The sequence below is a fragment of the Glycine soja genome, chromosome 5, assembly GCF_004193775.1.
Source record: "Glycine soja cultivar W05 chromosome 5, ASM419377v2, whole genome shotgun sequence".
NCBI classification, from domain to species: domain Eukaryota; kingdom Viridiplantae; phylum Streptophyta; class Magnoliopsida; order Fabales; family Fabaceae; genus Glycine; species Glycine soja.
The window spans coordinates 1,401,705-1,425,780 of record NC_041006.1 but is presented as its reverse complement, the minus strand read 5'-3'; the positions used below and the strand labels follow the sequence as shown (position 1 = coordinate 1,425,780).

At 29.8% G+C, this 24,076-nt stretch overlaps 2 protein-coding genes across 2 annotated transcripts; one reads left to right on the top strand and one right to left on the bottom strand.

Annotated features, from left to right (window-relative positions):
* Positions 1 to 4,816: 4,816 nt before the first annotated feature.
* LOC114411756 (probable calcium-binding protein CML15) lies at positions 4,817 to 5,794 on the top strand. Its single transcript, XM_028375438.1, has one exon. It carries the CDS (start codon positions 5,148 to 5,150, stop codon positions 5,631 to 5,633), a length of 486 nt encoding a protein of 161 aa, XP_028231239.1. The 5' UTR covers positions 4,817 to 5,147; the 3' UTR covers positions 5,634 to 5,794.
* A 1,069-nt stretch (positions 5,795 to 6,863) lies between these two features.
* On the bottom strand, positions 6,864 to 14,010 carry LOC114411754 (putative phospholipid-transporting ATPase 9). Its single transcript, XM_028375437.1, has 11 exons — positions 13,163 to 14,010; positions 11,355 to 12,685; positions 11,126 to 11,236; positions 10,741 to 11,017; positions 9,747 to 9,835; positions 9,553 to 9,661; positions 9,021 to 9,230; positions 8,621 to 8,746; positions 8,392 to 8,490; positions 8,035 to 8,226; positions 6,864 to 7,909 (listed from the first exon to the last, which is right to left on the bottom strand). The coding sequence occupies exons 1-11, from the start codon at positions 13,553 to 13,555 to the stop codon at positions 7,229 to 7,231; spliced, it is 3,618 nt and encodes a 1,205-aa protein (XP_028231238.1). The 5' UTR covers positions 13,556 to 14,010; the 3' UTR covers positions 6,864 to 7,228.
* Between the last annotated feature and the right edge of the window lie 10,066 nt (positions 14,011 to 24,076).

Below are 24,076 nucleotides of genomic sequence, written 5' to 3'. Positions count from 1 at the left end.
AATAGTCAAATTTGACTTAAACACCACTGTCTCTTCTACTTCTAGAGAATACATATGATTTGTACTAAAAGACTTCTACTTCTAGAGAATACATATGATTTGTACTAAAAGAGGAATATAAATTATCAATAAAGTATAAACAATTAGTATAGATAAAATTTACCTACACCAGAAAGCTCAGAGCATAAAGCCCAACCATATACTTAATCTCTTTTAGTATTTGTTGCATTTCAAGATTTTTCTATTTTGACTAATATTTTATGATAATTGGTACTTTAAATTCATATTATATTATAATTATTATGTACTTTGAATTTTAAAATATTAATAATAGATTTTAAAAATAAAAATAAAAAACAACTTTTACAATCTAATTCATGTTGGGAAATTGGAGGGGAGTAAAGACTTTGTGGTAGCGACATTGTATCCCACATTTTTAACTCAAAATTTTAAAATGTAAGTTTATGGGTCTTTTCCTTATTTATATGGTGCTCAATCTTTTTACTTTATTCGATATGTGACTTCAACTCACACTTATATTCCAATAATTTAGACCGTTAATAATTTTATTGTGTTACATGAATTGTAGCTAGCATTGGATTTGATTTAACAATTTAGACCGTTAATAATTTTATTGTGTTACATGAATTGTAGCTAGCATTGCACTTGATTTAAACTTAATAAATTATTTTTAGGATTTCATCACATAATTTTTTACCTAAAAATTTATGCAAATTAAACCATCTATGTCACCCTAGATATGTGTTAGAATATAAACAATAAAATGTGGCTCATTATCAGAATTTGATATAGTTGTTACAAGTTTTAAATTTGTATATTTGACTTTTAGTAAAGGAGTCAAATTAAAGAGACAACTACATTTCTAAGTTTTATGAAGAGATATCTTGCCCTCTGATGTTTGATTAATCAAAAATCCTTTAGAAATAATGACCCTAAATTAAATGGAGGTACGTTTTCGGAGTTTAGTCTTTTATATTTTTATATTTAAGAGTGTTTTTATTCTTACCATATGTATCACATTAAAACCAATAACAAAATAATGAATATATTTTTGTATTGAGATCCAAGAGGTCATCTGTTTGGCTGTGAGACTTTGTCATATAATGAATTAGTGTCTTTGGTTAAGTTTTTCCCTTTTACTTAAGTCCTAACATCATCAAAGGCCACACAAAACAAGCAAACAACAGGACAACTTCAAAGTACTCCATGCAGCCAACATCTATGTAGTGAATGAAATATAAAAAGGATAAAGAAAAAAGATCACATCTCACATTCACATGCAGTGACGTGGGTGTGGCTCACTTGGAATTTTGAAGTTTTAACCAAGGTATCGAGGCCTTTATTATTTATGATAAAATGAAGAAATTAAAGCCCTACTTTTCGCCTAAACTAGGGCACAATGCACAATGAAGTAAGGAAGACATGCATGCATGTAAACCATCTGCAAAAGTGGAAAGTTAAAAAAACAATCAAAAGGAGTCTCTGCTTCATTTATCCCTTTCCACTGTTTGCTTTTCACACCCCGCCAAGGAAGCTATATACAACTTTCTTATATTAACCAACCATCACTTCCCTTTATATATATATATATATATACGCACACACTCACCTCTTACGTTGATATATACTTAGCAATTAGCATAGCTAGATTACTTCATTATTAATGCTAATAATTAACCATGGCAACAGCAGCATTGTCTTCAATTGTACAGCAGCAACAAGCAGAGCCAGAAGCTGTTGCTGTTCCAAGCCCTAGTGCGTGGAAATCCTCAGGATCTTTTGGTCCATTCTTTGCCGTCATAACTGTGTTTATAATTCTCTCTGTTCTTTCGTGCTATTTGGGTCGCAAGTGGAACCGAAGGCCGATCGAAAACACCATTGGAGAGTATCAGAGGAAGTGGCTTTTTTGAGTGGCTAAAGCGCGTGTTAAGGGAACGTATTGGCAAAGATGTTGAAGTTGGAGGCGTTGGGGCGAGGGTGATGACCATGAGGAAATTGATCATTGTAAGGTCAAAGATAGTGAGGTTGCTCCACAAAACACAACCCAAGTTTGATTATATGTTCCAATGTAATTAACCGTGTACGTGTTACTACTTGTGGGTATCGAACCTATGTAATTCGTGCACGTTGTCGACAATTTAATTAGATTTGACCATTTATATATATATGTCTTAGTATAATGTATATTTTTACTAGTAAGATTTTTAGTTTAAATCAATGAGGATTTTTTTATTTAGGGATGTAGTATATCATTAACACTTGGGAGTATAGTATGAAAAACGTTGCTAGATGTTAAGTGGAGGTATTTAATTTAGATGACTCATAACTCCAATTGCATCTGCCCGTTTCTTTTATTGAAGACTTTTTAATAAATACAAGAAGGTCTAATTCATTAATTAGATTGAGTAAAAACAATAATTAATGCCTATAAATACTTCCAATAAATAGTCCAATAGTTAATACGCAATGTCTTCTATGTCTCGTGAAGGTGATACGTATAAGGCTTGAGAACAAGACATAATCATCGTTTTCTCGCAATAAAAAAAGGAGATGATGAAATTAGTTAAGAACGCGCGGCAATTTGCTGTACATGGAAACGTTGGTGATTTGCGAAAGAACATCATTAATGCTAATATGTCTTTGTACATGGTGTGTACCTTACTTACAATAATGAACGATTAGATCGGAGACAAACCCAACTATATATGCTTTTCTTTAATTTCAATGAATGATCCATTTTTCTAACAGAAAAACAGAGTATGAATATAAAGCCAACTCAACCTAGCTGTAGACATCAGCTGGTATAGAGGGAGCATCACATGGATGGTGATTGAGGATGTGTCATGTGCCGTGTCACTTTCATTCAAATATGATGAGTATAGTAAAAGTATTTAGTACTTGATTATTTGGTCAAACTTGAAACCAAACCAAAGCCGAATTAACCATTTAACTGGAAGAACGTCGCATACTTACGGATTTATAACGATCCATGTGCGGCATAAATATTACGTACTGTTATTTTCTTATTTACTAATCCGATTAATTATTCAAATCCATATTCAAACATATATCTTAAAAAGAATTGTAATTTTGGTGGCCTATAATTTGTAATTTGTAATTTTAATTCTCCTATTTTTAAATTAAGATATCTAATCTGATATTTATTATAATAAACAATTTTAATCTTTGTATGTTTCCGTTAATTGACCAGTAAAAAATAAAGAGATATTATTAGGAGTTGAATTTATGATCTTAAGATAATAAGTCAAATATTTTGTTTAATTAACTTTATAATCATTACTATCACTAGTGAAGAGTTATTAATTTTTTTAATTATAAAAATTTATAAATTAAAAAATATTTAATATGTAAATATTTTAAATTTATTTTATATCATTTTATATATTGTTATTTTGAATAGAATATACATATTTTTATTTTAATTTTACCAATTTATCATTAAATTTCATAAATTAATATATAAATTATTTACATAAGTTATTTTGTAAATTGATTTTAGTATATAAATTATTTTTACTCTAATTATATAAATATAATTGCATAAATTAATATGTAAAATATAAAAATTATGTAAATATATTTTAATATATAAATTGTTTTTATTCTAATTATATAAATTAATAAAATTTTATTATTTAATTTTGTAGGAAACTTACATGTTAATATTTTTGTTTTAATTATAAAAAATTTATTTAATAAATAATTTTTATTAATACCAATTATATAAATCAAGAAAATTACATTAAATTAATATGTTAATTATTTCATGTAATTTTTAAAAATTATGTCAATTTATTTTATATATAAAAAATAAAATTTTATTTTAATTATAATAAGTAATAAATTTTTATTTTTTAGATTATTTATATATTATTTTAAATTTACATAATTTTTATAAATTACATAAAATAATTTTTTAAATAATCTATAAATTATTTTATGTAATTTTAAAAAAAATTATAATAAAATAAGAACAAATTTTTATATGTAATAATTTATTAATTTGTATTAAAATAAAATTTTATAATAAAAAAAATTCATGTAAAATTAAATATTAAATATTTTATTTTATAAATTTTTATATTTAAAAAATTAATAATTTTTTTACTGATGATATATTTAAAATAAAATTTATAAAATTAAATAAATCAGGTAAATATCTCAGTGATTTATTATTTTATCCTTAAATAAAAAGTCACGATAAGTCTGAACTCAAATTTCACTTAGCAAATTTTAATAATAATATACATTTACACAGCAATTCCACCTCTCTTTACACTTTTTTTTTTCTCTACCTCTCTTTTTCCGTCATATTATATTAGTATTACATATTTTACACCTTTTCTCTTTTAATTTCTTTATATCTCAACAAGTGTATACACGCCTAATCGCTTATCACCGCAGGGCGGTGGAAATCTCCTATATATAGATGGTCAAAAACTAGTATTTTATTTCCTTTTTTTGTCTGTCCATCTGAATTCTGACATATATAATTATTATGGACATGCATACAAGATATTTAAAATTATTGCCCTATGCGATTCAAAGAGCAAGGTTTACCATGACTAGCTAACATTAACTATCACCCTTTTAAAAAATCGTAAAAGGATCCCAAAATTACGAGGATGACAATTATCGTGATTAAATTAGTACTACTATAAGAATTATGGAGTCAAAAAGAATCTAAGACAACGGTGCCTCTGAGTTTCCTAGAAATCGCACATGAAAAGCTTTATAGTTTAGTATTATATAATCTTACATACATGAACCACCGACGACGCGTTTTCCGTTCCCACTCTTTACCTCACATATCCCAGGATACTAAAATAAGCCACATGTCCTCCTCTTCTCTTCTCAACATAACTGTTGTTCCCTTCTTTGCACTGCAAATTCCCTGTGCATGTATTAGTTTTTGATTGATTTTTTTTTCTCTGAGGGGGGCACATTAATTGTGCTCAATACTCATACATTGCGGTTCCTTTATTATTTTGTAATTCATTACATTGATATTGATTAACATGTCATTTGTCAAAAAGAGTCTAATTTAGTTGGTTGATCAGAGTGTGTGATAGTCTTCGATTCCACGGATTAAAAGAAAAATTAACATGTCATCAAAGCTTCAAGTTCAGCAGCTTAATCAGTTAAGGGAGATTTTCGGTCGATTTGACATGGACTCAGATGGAAGCCTAACAATGCTAGAGCTAGCAGCACTTCTTAGGTCTCTGGGGCTGAAGCCCTCGGGTGACCAAGTCCAAGCACTGTTAGCCAACATGGACTCAAACGCCAATGGCAAAGTGGAGTTTGATGAATTGATAAGAGCCATATTACCTGACATAAATGCACAGGTTTTGCTGAACCAAGAACAGCTCCTAGGGGTGTTCAAGTGCTTCGATCGCGACGGCAACGGTTACATATCGGCCGCAGAGTTGGCCGGGGCAATGGCCAAAATGGGCCAGCCACTCACGTACCGAGAGCTCACGGAGATGATCAAAGAGGCTGACACGGATGGGGATGGTGTTATTAGCTTCACTGAGTTTGCCACTATCATGGCTCGCTCTGCTTCTGATTTTCTAGGCCTCTCGTTCTGCTGACCGTATAACATATATTCATTTCATCTAAGTTGTACAATATTCTTGATTTTTTTTCCTTTTGAATGAATGAATCAATCAAATAATGATATTTGGTTTGTACTGGGTATTACTAATACTAATTACCCACAATTCCTGCCAATTTCTAGCTTTTTTTAAAAAAATTTAAATTGTAATTAAGCTAATTATATCAAGGTTTATATATGCTTTGTAAAGAAATTCGTACTAAACTTTTTCATACCATTTAGAGTGCATTTCTTACCGTGTGTTTGAAATGGCTACATATTTTCAAGTCAATTCAGAGAAAGATGTGAAAATGAAAGAGAATAGCTTCTATGTTAGCAGACACGCCGAGCTTAATTCATATAGTCGTGTTTCTATCAGTTTACTTTTAAGCCATTGGCTTCGGTGTTTTACTTTGAATAATGTTATTTTATATTTAACAATATTTTGTTATCACTCTTATTTACACATTTTTTTTTTCTTTTTTTACCTTTTAGTTGAAATTGTTGTTAAAATATAAGAGTAGAATAAAATAACTCTTATCATTAAGCACGCAGATTAATTGACACATAATTATTTCAATCTAATTAATGATCTTATGTTTGAGTTCTAAAGTATGTGACTACTTAAATTCTCACCTCTTCAAGGATAACTAGTTTGTAAAAAAATAAAAACAACTCTTCCCTTTCAATACAAAACTTGTTGGCATATATGAATTTTATTGTACAGGATGATCCATCCTCTTTCTGATGATTAGAAATTTAAAACTAATGGACCCACTTAAGAAGTCAAACTCCTAAAGTATGAGTGATTTATCAATTATCAATAAAGCGTTTTAAAATCAGTGTCAGAACTAAACAGCTTACGTTAGTGTTAGATCTCATTCAGGATTTGTCCAATTGTTCTCCAGGCTGAAGGTATAAGTGTTCCTGCATGTACGGGTAGGCGATTGTGTTAGTACGTGATTTTTTACTTTCTTCTTTAAAGAAAATTCGGTATAGAATTCGTGACATGGTGAATTTGATGCGCACGGCAGAATTATCGAGAGATTTAAGTAACTATGCAATTGCGATCCTATTGTTTTCATTATAATAAAGCCAATTTGTGCCTTTTAAAAAGCCAGAAAAACTTTTGGGCTTAAAAAAAAATCGGTAATCCTATTCAGCCAATGATGGCATGACAAAGACGCAGAATGTTAGGAAGTTGAGAAGAACTTAGATGTGAAGCCAATTAGAAACTATTGATTATTATTAACCAGCAAATTGCACCTAAAACAAGCCGGGCTCAAATGCCACTACATTTGTACCATGAAAGAATGAACCAATTCTGCTATCCTACAATAACATACCTTCATAGATTATTTTTTTGCCATTACCTTCTTTCTAATCTTGAAGCCGCCAAATTTTATCATAATCTTCTGAACAAAAAACCAACGAACAGATTGCTTTATTTTGCTTCCTTTAAGGATTCTTGTCACGCAGCGGAAGGAAATCGCTCCTTTACCTTAAATATGTACAAGCTTTGTAACCTATGGAAAAATTTACACCTCGTTTTGACTAATGAATTTAACATCCAACAACAACAAAAAAATTCGGCTATCTGTCCTCAGACTTCCCTTGGGAACGTTTGGAAGCTTCAAAAGGATTGAATGCTTCAACTCTTCTGGATGCTTCAAAACGTTTGGATGCTTCCAAACGAGCTGTGAATCCAACTGTTGTGTGTCTAATCGATCGCTGCCTTACCACATTACAGTATTCTGGATCACTTGTTTGCCTGTCGTTTCTCATCCACTGAATCATTTGGTGATACATAGGGAAGAAACGCATTTGGATGGAAGCATAGATGAAATAGGGAAGGAGGGAAGCAATCAGAATGAGCAAAGTTATGATCCAGAAAAATGGGGCTGGTGCAAGAGCTTCAATGAAGACCTTATAGGCTGTGGTTGAGAAGGAAGGGTCTATGGCTCCATATGCCAGGAGGAATATATACCAGAATAGAATGCTTCCCCAGATGAATATATGTTGTATGTAAGTGAAGTAACTGATAGATAATGCCATTTGGCAATTCACCACCCACACAACACAGGTGTACATGGTGGCACCAAGAACTTCCAGCCCCATGACTTCACCGCCTTTACGGAATGCCTGGTATTCCATACTACGGATGCAAAAGAAGAATACGATGGCAGAAGTCACAACTCCATTCAATGCCCAACCGATGATCCGTTTCCAGCTAAATAGGATGTTTTGGACGCCTTCTTGATATAATAATGGAAACTGAAAAATGAAATCAAAAGAAAGGATTCATGAGAAGTGAACAATCATGTAGCTTATACTTATATCACTGAGGAACTGAATTTCAACTATTAGCCATCATGAAGCAACTGAGATTGGAGGCCTACCTTGAGACATAATTTAGAAGAGACATCCTGATCAAACACTCCCAATGCAATTACAGGAAGTGAAGTGAAGAATACATTGTACAGCGACATGAACCAATCATTGTATGCAGCTTGCCCTGAGAATGAGGCATAAATCTCAAAGAAGAACAGAGTGAAGCCAAAGGCAATATTCTTGTAAAAGAAATAGCAGATCTGCCAAACAAAAAGTCAAGTTTGTCAGAAACCTAAATAATTTTATTGATCTTAGTTGAACTAAGACTTTGCAATAGGTTACAGATCAGTATAAATATATGCCAAATAAAGAACTTTATGATATATTATTTTGTAACATATGTGAAGACAAGACAAGATTGTTACCATTGATGAAATCCTTCTGTAACACCAATGTCCATGCACAAGAAGTAAGCGCTCTAGAAACCGAAATTGGGCTATTGCAATATCACTTGACATAACTGCCTGAAAGTTTTAATGAAGTAAAAATGTAAGAGACAAGAAAAGTAAAAACAATACAAATTTAGGGTCAGGGTTATAGAAAGGTATGGGGGGAAAAGAAAAGAAAATAATATGCAAGATATTGCAGATTTACCTGCATTCCTTCCACGCCACTGATACCAATTCCAATGTCTGCTTCTTGGAGCATTCCAACATCATTTGCCCCATCTCCGATAGCTAGTGTTGTACTACCAGTTCTCATCTTCACCAGTCTTGTAACCTGCATTATTAGGTAGAAGATCTTTCAGAGACTGAGCATGAAAAACCACCAAAGGATGACACTATGATTTGCCCTTTTTAATATATTGCTTTGCAGTAATATTCTCTTTGCCTGTTGATCATTGTAAACTTTTAAGAGATTTATGTCAAGTGAGACATCAAATCCAAGCCTAACTGTAACACAATAATTAGAAGCCAAACTTGTGCAACCTGAACTTTTACCTATGAAGAAAGAAAGGGCAAATACATCGCTGGATTAAAAAAGGAAAACTCACAAGTGCTTTCTGTTTGGGAGATGAACGACAGCAGATAACAGATGCACAGCCAATGGCAAGTTCAAGAAACAAGTCCTTTACATCATCTTCTAGTGCATAAGTAAGAGACTTCCCATCAATGATCAGGGCTAAGGCCTCATAGTTTTCATCTGATGTCGAAAGTAATGCTTTTGCCTCCCTTAGTTGACGAAGAACACTTGATTTAATCGCCTGAATAATCAGTAAGATTCCATCAAATTTGAAGCCATCGATATATATTGAACTATAAAAACAAGATAACCTCTACCCCACCCCACTCCCAATCCAACATGTCATGTAATCTAATTGATAAGTGTGGTGCATGTAGATATAAGTGCTATATATTCAGTTTCGCGAGTCCTTTTTTCATGCACTCTTATTCATATATGTTATATACGGGATTTCCTTGCTGCACTTGTGTAAAATAACAACCTAAAGAGCAAACAATCATCCCATGACATGCTAAATGGAAACCAGTGCCCGTTGACAGAATTTAAGGATCAGAGTTGTTTACCGCTTCAGCAGCAGACTTGTCCTCCATTTTCTCCAATGACTTAGTTTCTGGAGTATCTGAGCTAATTATAATTTGTTTCATTCCTTGTCTAAGTAAACTACAAGCAAATCTGCAACCACAGAAATTTGCAAATCAGTGACATCAAATCATTTGCACACACAATTCCAAAATTTATTGATAATCTTTGCAATTACCCAATATTAATTGCTGTCTCCATTTTATCACCAGTTAAAACCCATAGCTTAATCCCAGCCTGTGCTAGCTTGTCAATGCATTCAGGAACCTGTGCAACATGAACTGATTCATAAGAACACAACATATAGAACTACTATAATCAAGTTATTATAATAGACTAGGACAAGGATAATTTCAAAAGATAATGACTTGACAAAGAGGGAAAAGGTAATAACTCTGTGATTATTAAAGTGATTTCAATTATGTGTACACAAAATTATGAGTGTAAGCGGATTGGACGCAATCTGTGAATCTGCCCAATCCAATCCAATTCAATTAGATTTTTGAGGGTTGGATTGGGTTATTGGATTTGATTGGTTTTAGTTTAATGAACCTGATTAAAATTGGATTGGCTAATGGGTTTGGAGCTGGGGACCGACCAAAACCCAACCCAACCCTCATACAATTAAAATTACTCATGTAGAAATCCTAAACTAAGCATACCTCATTCTTAAGGTAATATATTGTTTATCTTAAGATAATACATTATTTGAGTTTATCTTTTTTTGTTTATTTTAAAATAATAACATTGTTTTGTGAATGATAGTGTGAGTACATATTTATGTTTTTTTTATGTTTATCATATGAACAGTACAATGTTTTATAAATATTGATTTTTAAAATATTCTTATTATCCTGTCAAAAAATATTCTTATTATTTTTTACTTTGAGGATTTTTAATTTTTTTCTTAAGACTTAAAGATGTAACATGTTTTTAATGGTCCAACCACCAATCCAATCCAATTTTAATTGGATTGGATTAGATTGGGTTGACAAAATAAAAAAAGGGAAACCCAATCCAATTAAGGGTTGAAAAAATAGACAAAACTCAACCCAACCTGGACCACTTACACCCCTACACAAAATTGTATTAGGTTGAACACTCCGGCATAAAAAGAGAGCAAGCCTTGCTTCCCTCTACTTTCAGAAAATAAAACAGTATTTAGAGCATACCCCATCTTGTAGTTTGTCTTCAACTGCAGTAGCACCAAGAAGAATTAAATCCTTCTCAATATTTTGTACTATCCCCTCAACAATCTGCTCCTGGTCTTCACTTACTAAGTTCTTGGCCTCTGTAAACTCTTTACTAAATTTATTGTACTCTTCCTCATTAAGTTCACGATATGCAAGTATCAAGGTCCTCAAACCAGAATCAGCATATTCACTAATGTGCTGCTTTGTTTTCTCTTCAAAATCCCTTCCATTCTTTGCAATTCGTTCAAACATTACACTGATTGTGAAAGCCAGAAAAGTAAAGCAATTTAATGTTATGAACTTTTAAAACAAATTGAATGATGCTCACAGTGTATTTAGCATAGCCAAACATGAGATTACAAACCTGTCAGCCCCTTTGCTAAGTAGCAATAGTTTTCCCTCCGCATCTCTCACAATTACAGACATCCGCTTTCTTGCACTGGTAAACTCTAATATATTCAAAAGTTTGTAGGACCTGCAAAAGTGAAATTATATGCAGTTTTTAATACATAACTCAAGCTTCAATTTTATATGTATATGTATAAAAAGATATTAGAAAATTAAACCTTCACATATAAGAACAATAACCTGACCTGTTGATTTTCTGGCCTGATATGGGGTCCAATTCATGCAGTGAAATAGTTGTATGTGTCCTTTCATAAAATTCAAATCCAAGTTCCCTGGCTGCTATCACAAAAGCTGCCTCATCTGGTGATTCAGCTTCATATGAAACCTTACCTGTTTCTTCATCAACTTCAGGTATTGCAGTATGGCATACAGCCAGCAACTGTAGGAAATTCTGGATTACATTGGCATTGGGTTCTTTGATCCAATTTCCATTCATGACCCTTTCATCCATAAAGTTAAACCCTTTAATGGATGACTTTGATTCACTGATCTTTTCCAACACTTGGCCTGGATGTGATTCATGTCTCCCAGATAGAGCTCTCTCAACTTCTGTAACTCTTTGTCCATAAGCAACCCCAGCTATAGAACACTTAATGAATTCCATAGAATTGCAAGTCAAAGTTCCTGTCTTATCTGAAAGTATGGTATCAACTTGGCCAAGTTCTTCATTCAAATTTGATGTACGAGCATGTGCTGGCTTGTCAGTTTCCTCATAATACATGTGCACATCCTGGTTGATGAAAACGCTTTGAAGAACCTTTACAATTTCAATGGATACATATAAGGAAATTGGAATCAAGTAACCATACAACATAAGTGCTGTGAAGAAATGCAGAATTGCTGCAGCTACTGGTTCATTTGGATCATAGTAAATTTCGGTATCATCTGGTCTAAGGTACCATCTCTTCATTCTTCCATTTTCAAGGTCATCATTTGTTGCAATCCCAAAGAATATGGACCCAATGAAAGAAATTAAAATAAGTACAAAGAAGAGGCAGTAGATAATCTTATCCATCCTTTTCTCAATTTTGCTTCTCTTGGATGGAGGATCTGTTGCATTCTGCATAACCTTTGTATCATGTCCAGTAAATATTACCACGCCATAAACAAAATCTGTGTTCCTCAGCTTAGAGTCCCTAAGCAGTAGCTGTTGAGGTGCAAGAGGGTACTGTTGATCCTCGAGCTCCATACTACCAACAAATGTGTACAAATTTGCATTTGGATCTTCACATTTGATGACAGCCCTGAAATTCTGAAAGTTTGAGTCTTCATGCAACTTTGAAGTTGCTTCCAGTGCTTGTTTCAGTTTCAGATTTGTCTCGCCATCAAGATTCATGGTCTCAACATAGCAAATTGCATCATCGTAGTTTGATGCAAGTAAGATGAGATCAGCAGGAAAAAATTCATCTTTTTCCACCCTCACTACATCTCCTACTTTCAAATCCCTCCATTTAGAATAGTCAAAAACACCACCTCCACGATGCAGTTTAACTTTTCTGTTATTCATCTCTATATCCTGATGAAATTATAAAACAATATTAAACCTAGGATTAATCAAGAGTAGCAGGAAATATAACCTTTATGCGTTTTATGAAACAAAAAAATTTACTAACAATAATGCAACACTATTTACCTATTTGTCAAAGAAATTCTGCACTTGCTAGGAAGAAAAAAAGATATCTGGCCCAATGTGCACATTAATCTTAACACAATTCGAAGCATGGATTTAGCACAGAAACCACTTTGCCTCTCACAATTTCCTTACCACAACAACTCTCATCATAAATTTCCAAGCCAATTAATAAAGATTATATTTCACAAATCTGCAAAGCAATCAATAGCCACATGTTCTAGTCTAGAGATAATGAAATGAACATTGCAAAATTTCTAGCAAAAAAGTCTATATCACAGATATGCATTAAGATAAGAGAACACCATATGAACCAAAAATTTGCAGCAGAATGAATCTGATGTAACAATTAGAGAACATTACCTGTTTTTTCCTACTAAAATCCTCAATGAACTCTTTGACCATTGTGGCGGCAACCACAACCAGTAGAGGGACAACGTTACTGATGCCTGAGTAAGGAGACACCGGAAAGAAAGACAAAACTGCACAAACGAGGAAGTAGAAATTGGCAACCCTCCTGAACTGCTCAAACAAGGACTTGGGGAGGAACGTGGCCAATGTATACTTAGTTGTTCTGACATAATTGTCACCATAATTGAGAAGACTCGCTGTGGCATGTTCAGGGTCATTGCAATAGACTTTCCTTGAGAAGCCAGGGCCTCCTATTAGTGAATGCTCCTCTTTCATAGAAGCTCTCCCACACGTGAATGCATGGATTCTGCTGAAGTGGTGCCTCCTCCTTCTCCCCCCAGCCATTCCTCCAACTATGCCAAAACCTCACAAACTTGTGTGATTCACCCTTCAACTTACAAACCAAGCTCCAATGACTCAAGTGATCCTCGAAAACCAAGTTTTGAAAACCCAAGAAAGAGATGGAATGTTGAACCAATGAAGAAATGGAACCAACAAACAAAAGAACAACCTTAACACAAACCAAAACAAAAAAAACTGTTTTTTTATATGTATCTGTACAAAAATGATAGACCCAGAAATGAAAAAAAGAAAAACACAGGTTCCCTGGTGAGAGCTGAAAGGTATAACTTTGGAATGAAACTGAAGAGAAACAAGGCAACCTATTATGTGTTTGATTGGGTTGGAAGCTGAAATCTGACTGTCATCCCAGTTTGACTCGCCGTGGCTAACAAGAATAGACTTTTCAACATGCACACGGGAATTGATCCCTCTCTCTCTCTCTTTCTCCTCCAAACTCGGTTTTAAGACTATAAACTACTAATAAACTAAATAACTAATATAACAAAAACTAATAACTAGTAATATCTATCTAATGCTTTGTTTTATTCTTCTTGAACCATATGGGAACATTTCGTAACAAGTACGAATCAAATGGGAGTGTCAATTCAACATTTTTTTGATTAATTAAAGTTGTGTTTTATAAATTAGCTAAAGAAGTATTTTTGGCAGAAGAAAAAAAACAAAGAGTAATTATTTTCTTGAGAAGAAAATAGTGGTAGTTAATAGGGATGCGTGGAATCTGCTTTCGGGTCTCAAAATTTATGAAAGTCAAGCCTGATGCCAACTGTGAAATAAAATACTACTCGCGGCCAAGGCTACAAACGGAGGCTTCTAGAAAGTTTTTGTTTAGAAAATAAAACAAGGCGAGTTCTTAGTTTCGGAATGATTTCAAGAAATAATTTAATCAATAAGATAAAACTAATTGTAACAGCTGGGACTTACAGTTTTTTATTTAAATTCTGTTTTGTTTTGGAAATGTATAAGAGAATTTACTTAAATACAAATTAATCGTTGTAATTGTTTGACTTGATATTTTTTCCTATTTAGTTAAGCCTCTTTTTTTCTTTCTTAGTTAAGCCTTTTACATTTGTCATGGATGATGAAATAAATCACAAATATATCATGAGGTGAATTCATCTTTCATGTGTTTCAATCGTGAAAATTATTTTATAAGCCAATTTAAATATTCTTTTTACGATAAATTCCAGGGACGATAATTAATTTCTGACTAAAGTAATGCACTTATTTCAAATCAAATTAAGTTAATTTCAAATAAAACATTTTAGAATATTCATTAGAAATTTTATCAAAAGAATATTACCAGAAATGAAAAAGAATAGTTTTTTTTTCCATGTTGATTTTTGTTTCCTGGCCTTTCCATGGTTTCATTTGGTTTTTCTTCCCTTTAATTTTTTCAAAGCAAGTAATATTATTTGAGGGAAAAAAAGACTATGCAAAAATATGTAATTAATTTGATCGTATATATATATATATAGTGAACTCTATGTATATATATAAGAATCAAATTAAAAATGTATAAAAGAATCAACGATCAAGATGTGATCCTAGGGATCAAATTAATAATTTTTGTGCATACAATAATGTATATAATAACATCTGTAGATTAAAAAAATAGCACATTTAATAAGTTTTTATATATAAGTCAAAACTGAAAAAAAAAATTCAATGTAATAATAAGGTAAAATAATTTTAGTCTGTTATCTAATAAGAACTCATGATAAATTTATCTATTATTAGAAAATTATTTAAAAAGTTATAGAAACAATGATTACTCAAATCCAAAATATATTTAAAGAAAAATAAGCATAATTGATCATTTAGTTGTGTGATACAGACGCGCACGAATATTAGATTCAGAGTTGAACAAAACCAAGTGGATGGATGGAAAGAAAAGGTTTTATTTTCGTACTTGATGGCTGCTGCTAGAAGAATAAAGAAAAGTTGTTGCAGGAAAAGCGAAGAAATATACTAGTTTAAGGATGCGTGGGAAAAGTTCAAAGAAGCCCTTCACATGCTCTTATTACTATTCTATTCAATGATGCTCTTGTTACTAATCAATGAATTTCTCTCTTTTCGTCAATTGGATCCTGCTAAGCTTATGAACATCTTTAAAGTTTAAAGTAAGTGGTATTACTAATTAATTCACTAAAGGCTTTACCCCCAAATTTCATATGATAATGCATGGATGCTTCTTTAAATTAAAGGTTTAATTATTTATTTGAACTTATAATTACCAAAACTTTAATTTTTAGTCTCTAATCTTAAAAATATCTAATTTTAGTTTTTATACTATTTTTTAGTCTTTATTGTAGAGATAAATGATTGAAAATTATATGTGTAAGAATTAAGAGATTAAAAATGATAGCGTAAGAACTAAAATAGATCTATAAGAATTAAAAGATAAATTTTTTGTATCTATATAGATCAAATGATGAATTAAATCTAAACGGAAAAATAAATAGATAAAGGTTCTTGTTGGTTATAGTAAAATCCATTACGAGTGAATATAGAAATTTTGAGCTAAAAAACTTACATCCACTTTTCGTATTCTTAAAATGTAAAATTAAAAAATTAATAAGGTGTTGTTTGTCTTAGATATGATTTGATCTTTCTTCCATTTATAAAACTTGTTTTGAGTAGTCAAATCGAAATGTCTAAAATCTTATGCATATAAGTTATAAATAAACTCACTTTTAAAGCTTTTCCTACGTAATTAATTTTAAAAAGAAAAGCAAAGAAACACCATCTTAAGAATTCTATGAAAAGTCCATTTTAAAAAAAAAATACCAAGGACAACTTAACTCTTTCATTTGCAATGCTCACTTTTTTGTACTCGTGTGTTTTAACATTAACAGTCTAGGCACAAGTTGTACTTAAATCTGTTCTTTAATAAAATTATTCATTTTGCCTTTAAAAAAACAATTTAACTTTTACAGTGTCTTTGGGTAAGGAGAGAGAGGAAAGGAGAAAAATATGAAGGCAATGATGTATTTTCTCTTATTCCATCAAAGAGAGAAGAAAAATAAAGTTGACATTGAAAAATAGAAGTTTTAACTTTTTTTGTTTTATTTTTTCTATTCATTTTTAATTTTAAGTAAGTCCCTCTCTCTTTTTAATTTTTTAGAATGTTATTTTGTTCATGAGTTTATTAATTTATTTGAGATTTAAGCCTCCTTTTAGTTTTATTGTTTTCACCTTGTTCTTAGATTACGAACTAATTTATTAATGGTTGTGGATTAATAATTAATAAAGATCTGTCACATGTTATTTAGCCAAATGTTTTAACAAAATACTGGGATGATGTCATTAAGTGAGAACTCTTATTTCGAAGGTCGTTGCATTAATTTTTTTTTATACAGTGCACTAAATATTTTGAAAGACTTGTATTATTGACAGAGATATATATGAAGTTTGGACTCAAAAATAGTAAACTATCAGTTTCGGACATATATGAATACTAATATTTGTATGATACGAATATGAAGTTTGGATAATGATCTTTATTTTGTTAAACATACAATGGCAGCAATAAGAATCCGAGGGTCTTTATTAACAGCGCGAACACAATTATTTATACTATTTTTATAAAATAAACTTAACAATTTTAAAGTTCAAGATTCATGCAGTTTTGAAAGCAACTCTAAAGGATCTAAATCACGCTTGAATATCTGTCTAAGTAACCACTTAATTATTTTTTCTCAAAACAACATATAGGATATATGAGTTTTTTCTTTTTTTTTACTAGCATGTTATTAATATGGAATAATCATCAATTTTACCAAATATTAATCTCAATTGAGAAATCATGTATTGGATATGACTTTGATACAACTTATATATGACTTGGCATACACAGAAAATACAGTGAGTTTTAAATAAACAAAGTAACATTTTATTTATAATAATAGTATTTGAAATGAAATGAAATACGGCGTCAAATATTAAGCTGATGTCAGCTGTGATTCAGTCTGCATTAATTATTTGACAATGTAAGTGTCATTTGAGCATGATTATTTAATATTTATTCTCATTCTTTAACCATATAGTATTATTTTATTATGTGATGGAATAATATGAGGATCAGAAAATAAATCATACTGTGTTTCTTGGTTTTTCTTTGCATGCAAAAGAAAGTTGAAAGGGTCGTTGGTACCCATTGAGTATGACCATGCCAACTTCAAAAACAAACAAACAAAAAGACAATAGATCCATTTTACGCGGAAGATTACGTTTAATTGCGGATTCACCACAACTAGTAATACAATATAAGCAGAGAACCACCCAGCAAAATAAAAAGTACAGGCAACAGTCAACAGTCAAATAAATGAATCAATCCTCTCACAAATCCTGATTACTGAATTTAGTTTTCTTCAACAATGTTATGAGCAAGTTGTGAATAAAAAAATTATAATTACAAGATAAGATCTATTAAAAATAATCAATCAAATTTATTGTCAGAAATTAATATCATGAAAATTTGTGATATTTTGGATCAATGTCATTATAATAAATAAAAAATACCAATCAACATGCGTAATATTATAGGCCAATCTCTATTTATCTAGTTAAATTACTTATGTTTACAACTCAACCTGTCATTAATGGGTGATACGGAAATAAATCCTTGTTAAAACTAATTATTTAGATTAGACTGAAAATGAGAAGAAGAAAAAATGTCCTCTCATCATAATTAATTTTTTAAGAATTACGTAATCAAATATCCTTAATATTAATCACATAGCAAAACATAATGTCCTTACAAACAATAATAAGTGTGATTATAAATTTTAGAAAAATAAACTTATATATACGTATGGTTGTAAATATTCTTTGACTAGATTAATATTTTTATCTCTATAACCGTTATTCTTATCTTACATCCAATTGATAACTTAAATTAACAGCAGCTGCTAACATGAAATGCTATTTTTTTTTATTAATCACTAGCTAACAGTACTAACAACAGGTAAAATTGTTAGGATAAAATGTCAAATTTTAATTGAATAACATCGTTAGGCCTGCGTCTTTGAGAATTGGTCAATTAATACTGATACTGAATGAGAACATCGTCCATTCTTATTAATTGATCAATAGATGAGCTCAGGATGTTGCTCAAATTTTACTTTGATGCTTTCAAGAGAGAGAGAGAGAGAGATTCTCGGACACATCATGCTTAAAATAATATCTTCACACAAAACTATCAAATGTGTATTGAACTTTTATTTAGTTGATTCATAAAAATAAAAAATAAAAGTGTAAAACTGAAGAAAATACACAGTGTCAAATAATTTATACTATAATTATCCAAACACAAATTTATTAATTTTTATAAAAAATCACGCTAAAAATTTAGCGGTAATTTTTCATTGGCATATAATTATAGGCAATTTATTAGAGAAAACCAATTTACACACAAGAAATACGAAATTGGCTAAACAAAGAATACATGATCATTAACTCTCAAAAATATTTCTTTTTTGTTTTTTATTTTTCTGGTGCAAATAATTAATACTCTCTCTAAACTCTAAGGAAAAAAAATATTATATGATGGAATTAAATATAAACAAATTTAACTAATTTTATCCCATTTAATGCTATCATTCCTAAAATATTTTTCATTTAATTCTAATTATATTTTCAATTACTCTTTTTTATTTATGATAACAATTTCAATGAATGATATTTTAGAAATAATTTTTTTAAAGATTAAAAAAAAAAAATAATATTAATTAACTTTCTCAATTAATATAAAATTAGTTATTTTTACTTATATATAAATCTAAATGGAGTATAAATAGTATTCACAACACCTACACTTTTTAATACACTTATTTTAATATACCTCTTACCATTAGTTAAAATTTATTAAAGTTAAAAATAAAGTAAGAGTACGTGATAACCATTAAATAATATGTAGAATTTATAAAAATTTATGATTTTTAATAAATTTTAATTAATAATAAAGCATATTACAATTTGAATCATTTATAATAAATTTTAATTATCGAAAAATTAACCTTTATAATACACGGATTCAAACACTAGTTTAAATTATTAAAAAAAAAACTAGTAATTAAGGAACGGTCAAAATTGAAATGCCGCATACTTTTAGTTAGTTTGAAAAATTAGTAATGCTACTATAACTACAAACCGGTACATAATCATGTTTTGAGTCTGGCTTAGGTGATCTGCCACCTCAAAATTTCAATGGCTGCTGCTGTGGAAATAGAAAGCCCTATTTGGTGTACTTGGCATCATTCTTGAAAGGACGACGTTAATGATCTAATGATGAGATTGATAGTAGAAATCTATATATCTAGAAAATTATTCCATCAGTCATATATAGTTGCAAGTAATCTATCTAATCACAACTACTTATAAATTAGTCATTAGATGTCAAAGATTTTTTCAAAAGAAATTGTCCACCAAGTTAATAAAAATTGGATATAAAAAACAAAATCACATTTATAAGGAAGGTAATAATTTATACCAAACCCTTAGCCGTTTGTGTGAACCATGAAGTGATGTGTGTGACATCAGTTTTTTATTTTTTGAATTGTAGAAAAGATATTTTTCAACTGATATCTAGAGACTTTTTTTATAAAAAAAAAAAATAGAAATCATCAAAATAACTTTTACCTCTTCTAACAATTTTTTTCTATGTGCACATTGCACAATACGAAAATTAAACCCTTGTGAAGATGTTTAAAATTTTTAACTATCGAATTAGATTGTGTCACTCTTTTGATGGTGATGGACACCGCGTTTGATGATATTGGACATGCACAGTAACGTCACATATATTACTCCTAATACTTAACGTGCTCTGTTATTAATTGAATTCCAAGGAATGTATATAGCATTGCCAACAAACAAACCTTTAATTTCTCAATCAACGCGTCAGACGAGTTAGAAATATAGGGATAAGCCCAACCCTAGCTAGCTTCATGTGTAATTTATCACAATTCGTGCATGCTTTATTTGCTGTTAAAATTATTACAGCGCATATTTCAATACAATTCAACAAATAAAAGTATAATGAAAATAAAAATAGGAATCATGATCATTTTGTAAAAGGACTTTTACCAACTTTTACCTCAAACGTATTTTTTCACTTAATTTTCAATCATCATCGATAGTGCAATGGAAATCCAACGCCTATTCTAATGATACCCGTTTTCCTCATTTGCTTTAGACTGGACTTTGTGAAACCTTCTAGATGACGAAAAATCATTAATTAGCTTGTCTGTAGTTTTATTGTTTTCATTAATTTTTTGACAGAAAGTTTTCATTAATTTTTATATATTGATGTAACTGATATTATTAATTTTTTAAAATTTTAAAATCTAAATTCATGTTATATAAACGATAATCAAAACATAAATATCTGATTGAAAAAGAAGATTGAAAATATCATTAAAAATAATCAATCAAATTTTTTAATAAAAATTATTTATTATTAAAGTCAATAAATATTTTATATTAATATTATAATAAAAAATATTAAAACATAGACATTCAGTAATCTTAAACTACCTAATTTCTCATAAATGTCTCTGTCTTCCCTCCCCAAACACATTCAATGTCCTGCAGTCTTGTTGCATTTAAAGCTCTTATACTTCGCAATGAATGAGGTGGTACTGCTTTTTGACAAGTATATTAGATTAGATTGTTCATGTAATTAAAAAGTAGAATATTATCATGTAAGGATTAAACGCAACTAAGCATTTTGTGGTTAAATTAGTATGTAGGTATTTATATTATTACAAATTTTTATAATTGTGAAATCTGTTATACTTGCTAGAATATTTTATTATATATATATATATATATATATATATATATATATATATATATATGGATGTGAAATCAATACACATCATGTTAATAGAAAGATGTAAATTTTAAATCACAAATTAATATAGAGGTAATTAAGGAGATGTAAATAATATTACAAACAAATTAAGGAATAATCATACATTAGAGTTAGATTATGATTTGAGAGATAATGGTTAGGTTGAAAATGAAATGCGAAGATGTTGAAATATATTAGATAAAAAAAATTAAATAATTTTATATGTAATGACAACATCCTTAAACTAACATGAAATAACATTTGACATGATCGTGTGTATATGATTATATTCTGTTAAGTCTAACATATTTCTTATAACAAATTAACATAATGACTTCAAAACAAATTTAAAATTAATATAGGAATTCAATTAAAAAATAAAATATAAAAATCTAATTAATTTTTTTTATAATAATTTGAAAACCTACATAGTAATTTAATCACATTTTATTAAACTCACACTAGTTGGACTAATTAATTGAATAGATTGAAGGGATCTCTTAAAAAAAATCAAGAAAATATAGAAAATTAACAAACAGGGAGATTTAACAAAATTAACACAAATTCTATGTAAAAAAAATTAAAATGTATAAAAAATAAAGTTACACAAATTCTAAGTCGTTCTTCAGATCTAAGCAAGTAGTGGAAGAAAAATTCAAATTCAACCTTCAATATGAGTTTTCCAACTCAATCGAGGCTCCAAAATCAGCGGAAGGGTAATTAATCAAGGAAGCAGTCAGCATCAATCAGACTTCTCAAATCAAATGAAAATGAACCACCAAACTGTAGATTAAGAAAGCAGTCAACATCAATTAGACTTCTCAAATCAAATAAAAATAAATCATCAAATTATACATCAATGAAATTATTTTAATTTAACAAAAAAATTAAACATTTAATAAATAAATTTGTCACTTATAATAATTTTACCTATACCTAGATCAAACAATAAACAAATTATGAAAATATACTATGGTTTATGCCAAAAAAAATCAAAGGAAAATGAGCTTAGAATTAAAAATCAATATATAATTGATATAATTCTTAAGAAATTGTAATACTATCCTATAAATAGTTCAGTTATAATCTACGCAAAAACTAAAAAAAGGAGTAAAAAAAAAAAGAAGAGGGAAGTCTATCAAGCATGATTGATGGAAAGATCACTATCAATTTTCAAAGAGAAGCTTCTTCATCCATCAAGAAGACCTGATGGACTCTTCCTTAGGTGGGAAGAAGGATGCGTTACAAAATGTAGATGGAGAAATATTCTTAATTTTTTTATACTATTTGTCTTTTTAAGGTGTTGCAAGTATTTTAAGATAAGGAGCAAAATCTGTTTTTTTTTTTCCCCAGCTTTTGATGATTTTCATTTTCAACCTATAAATAAAAATTTGATTGGCTTTAGTTCTTATACAAAAAATTCGTGTTTATTTTTGTACTTTAGTTTCTGATGTTAGATATCACCGATGACATGACAATCACATTTATAATTATGTCACGTACTAATCTAATATGACAACACATGTCAAATGAGATTCTTACTATTCTCACCCTATTAATTATACGTTTTCAATATTATTTCTCTTCACTTCTTTATATGTGTGGATTTAGTTCAACGCTCAATGCCGCGAAATTCCAATACTTAAGGCTGAATATTAGTAATTATTACCTAACCCTCAAAATAGATCCTTGCAGTCATGACCCAATGCCTAACATTATATTCTTTTTTGAAGAGTAACCCAATGCCTCCTAACATTGAAGCTTTGAAAGGCCTAGGAAATTTTCCCTTCTTTATATCATTTCATTAACTTCCTTTCCATGTGACTTTCAAAAACATAAAAATACCTAAAATAGTTATTTATAACTTTATGCAAAAATGATCACAAAAGAACCCAATAGTAAGTATAAAAATAATTAACTGATTCATAACTAGTGCCAAAAATACTAAAATACTAAGCATGATTTGGATATATCACAATGCATGCATGGTTTGCGATTAATGAGTAATAAAATTATGTAACTTATGCAAAAATTGCATTATGATAATTGGAATTTAAACGGAGGTTAAACTAAACTTTGGCCAGTAAATGAAATAAAACACGGCATTGTTTAAAAAAAACAACTTGATAATTCTTCAAAATTAAATTTTTTTACTATTCACATTGAATATAAAATTTTAATTTTAATTTTTTTTAAATTAATTGTTCTTAACAATAACTATCTTAAAAAAGAGTTTAATTTCTACTGTCAATTAATAAAAATATTATATGTATAATTTTTGAGATAATTATTATAAATATCAAGAAAATTTTCATATATTTGTAATTAAATAATATTGTAAGATCCCTTTATACTATTAGAAAAAAAAAAGTAGTTTGGACGGTTGAAAACTTGAAATTGACAAAACCAATAATTTACATGATGGCAATTATGTTTGTAGGTGAGACTTTAGAGAACGGGTCAATAATTTCAATTTTTTTTTTCTGACAATAATTTTAATTGTTTTACTTTTACGTATATTGAGATTCATTTGAAAAATCAGATCTAAATGATTAGATCTGTCCTTTTTTCTCTCTGTCTTTAACGTCGATGCCGCAGTTATTGAACAATTTGCACATAGCATATGATTACGAAGAGTAATCATGTCA

Bases quoted from the DNA above. Each gene is read 5' to 3' on its own strand.
- LOC114411754 (XM_028375437.1), bottom strand. From the start codon at position 13,555: ATGGCTGGGGGGAGAAGGAGGAGGCACCACTTCAGCAGAATCCATGCA. The intron at 12,686-13,162 runs GTAATGTTCTCT...TAATTTCATCAG, and splicing joins ATTTTAGTAGGAAAAAACAG to GATATAGAGATGAATAACAG. The intron at 9,231-9,552 runs GTAAACAACTCT...CTGATTATTCAG, and splicing joins ACAAGTCTGCTGCTGAAGCG to GCGATTAAATCAAGTGTTCT.
- LOC114411756 (XM_028375438.1), top strand. From the start codon at position 5,148: ATGTCATCAAAGCTTCAAGTTCAGCAGCTTAATCAGTTAAGGGAGATT.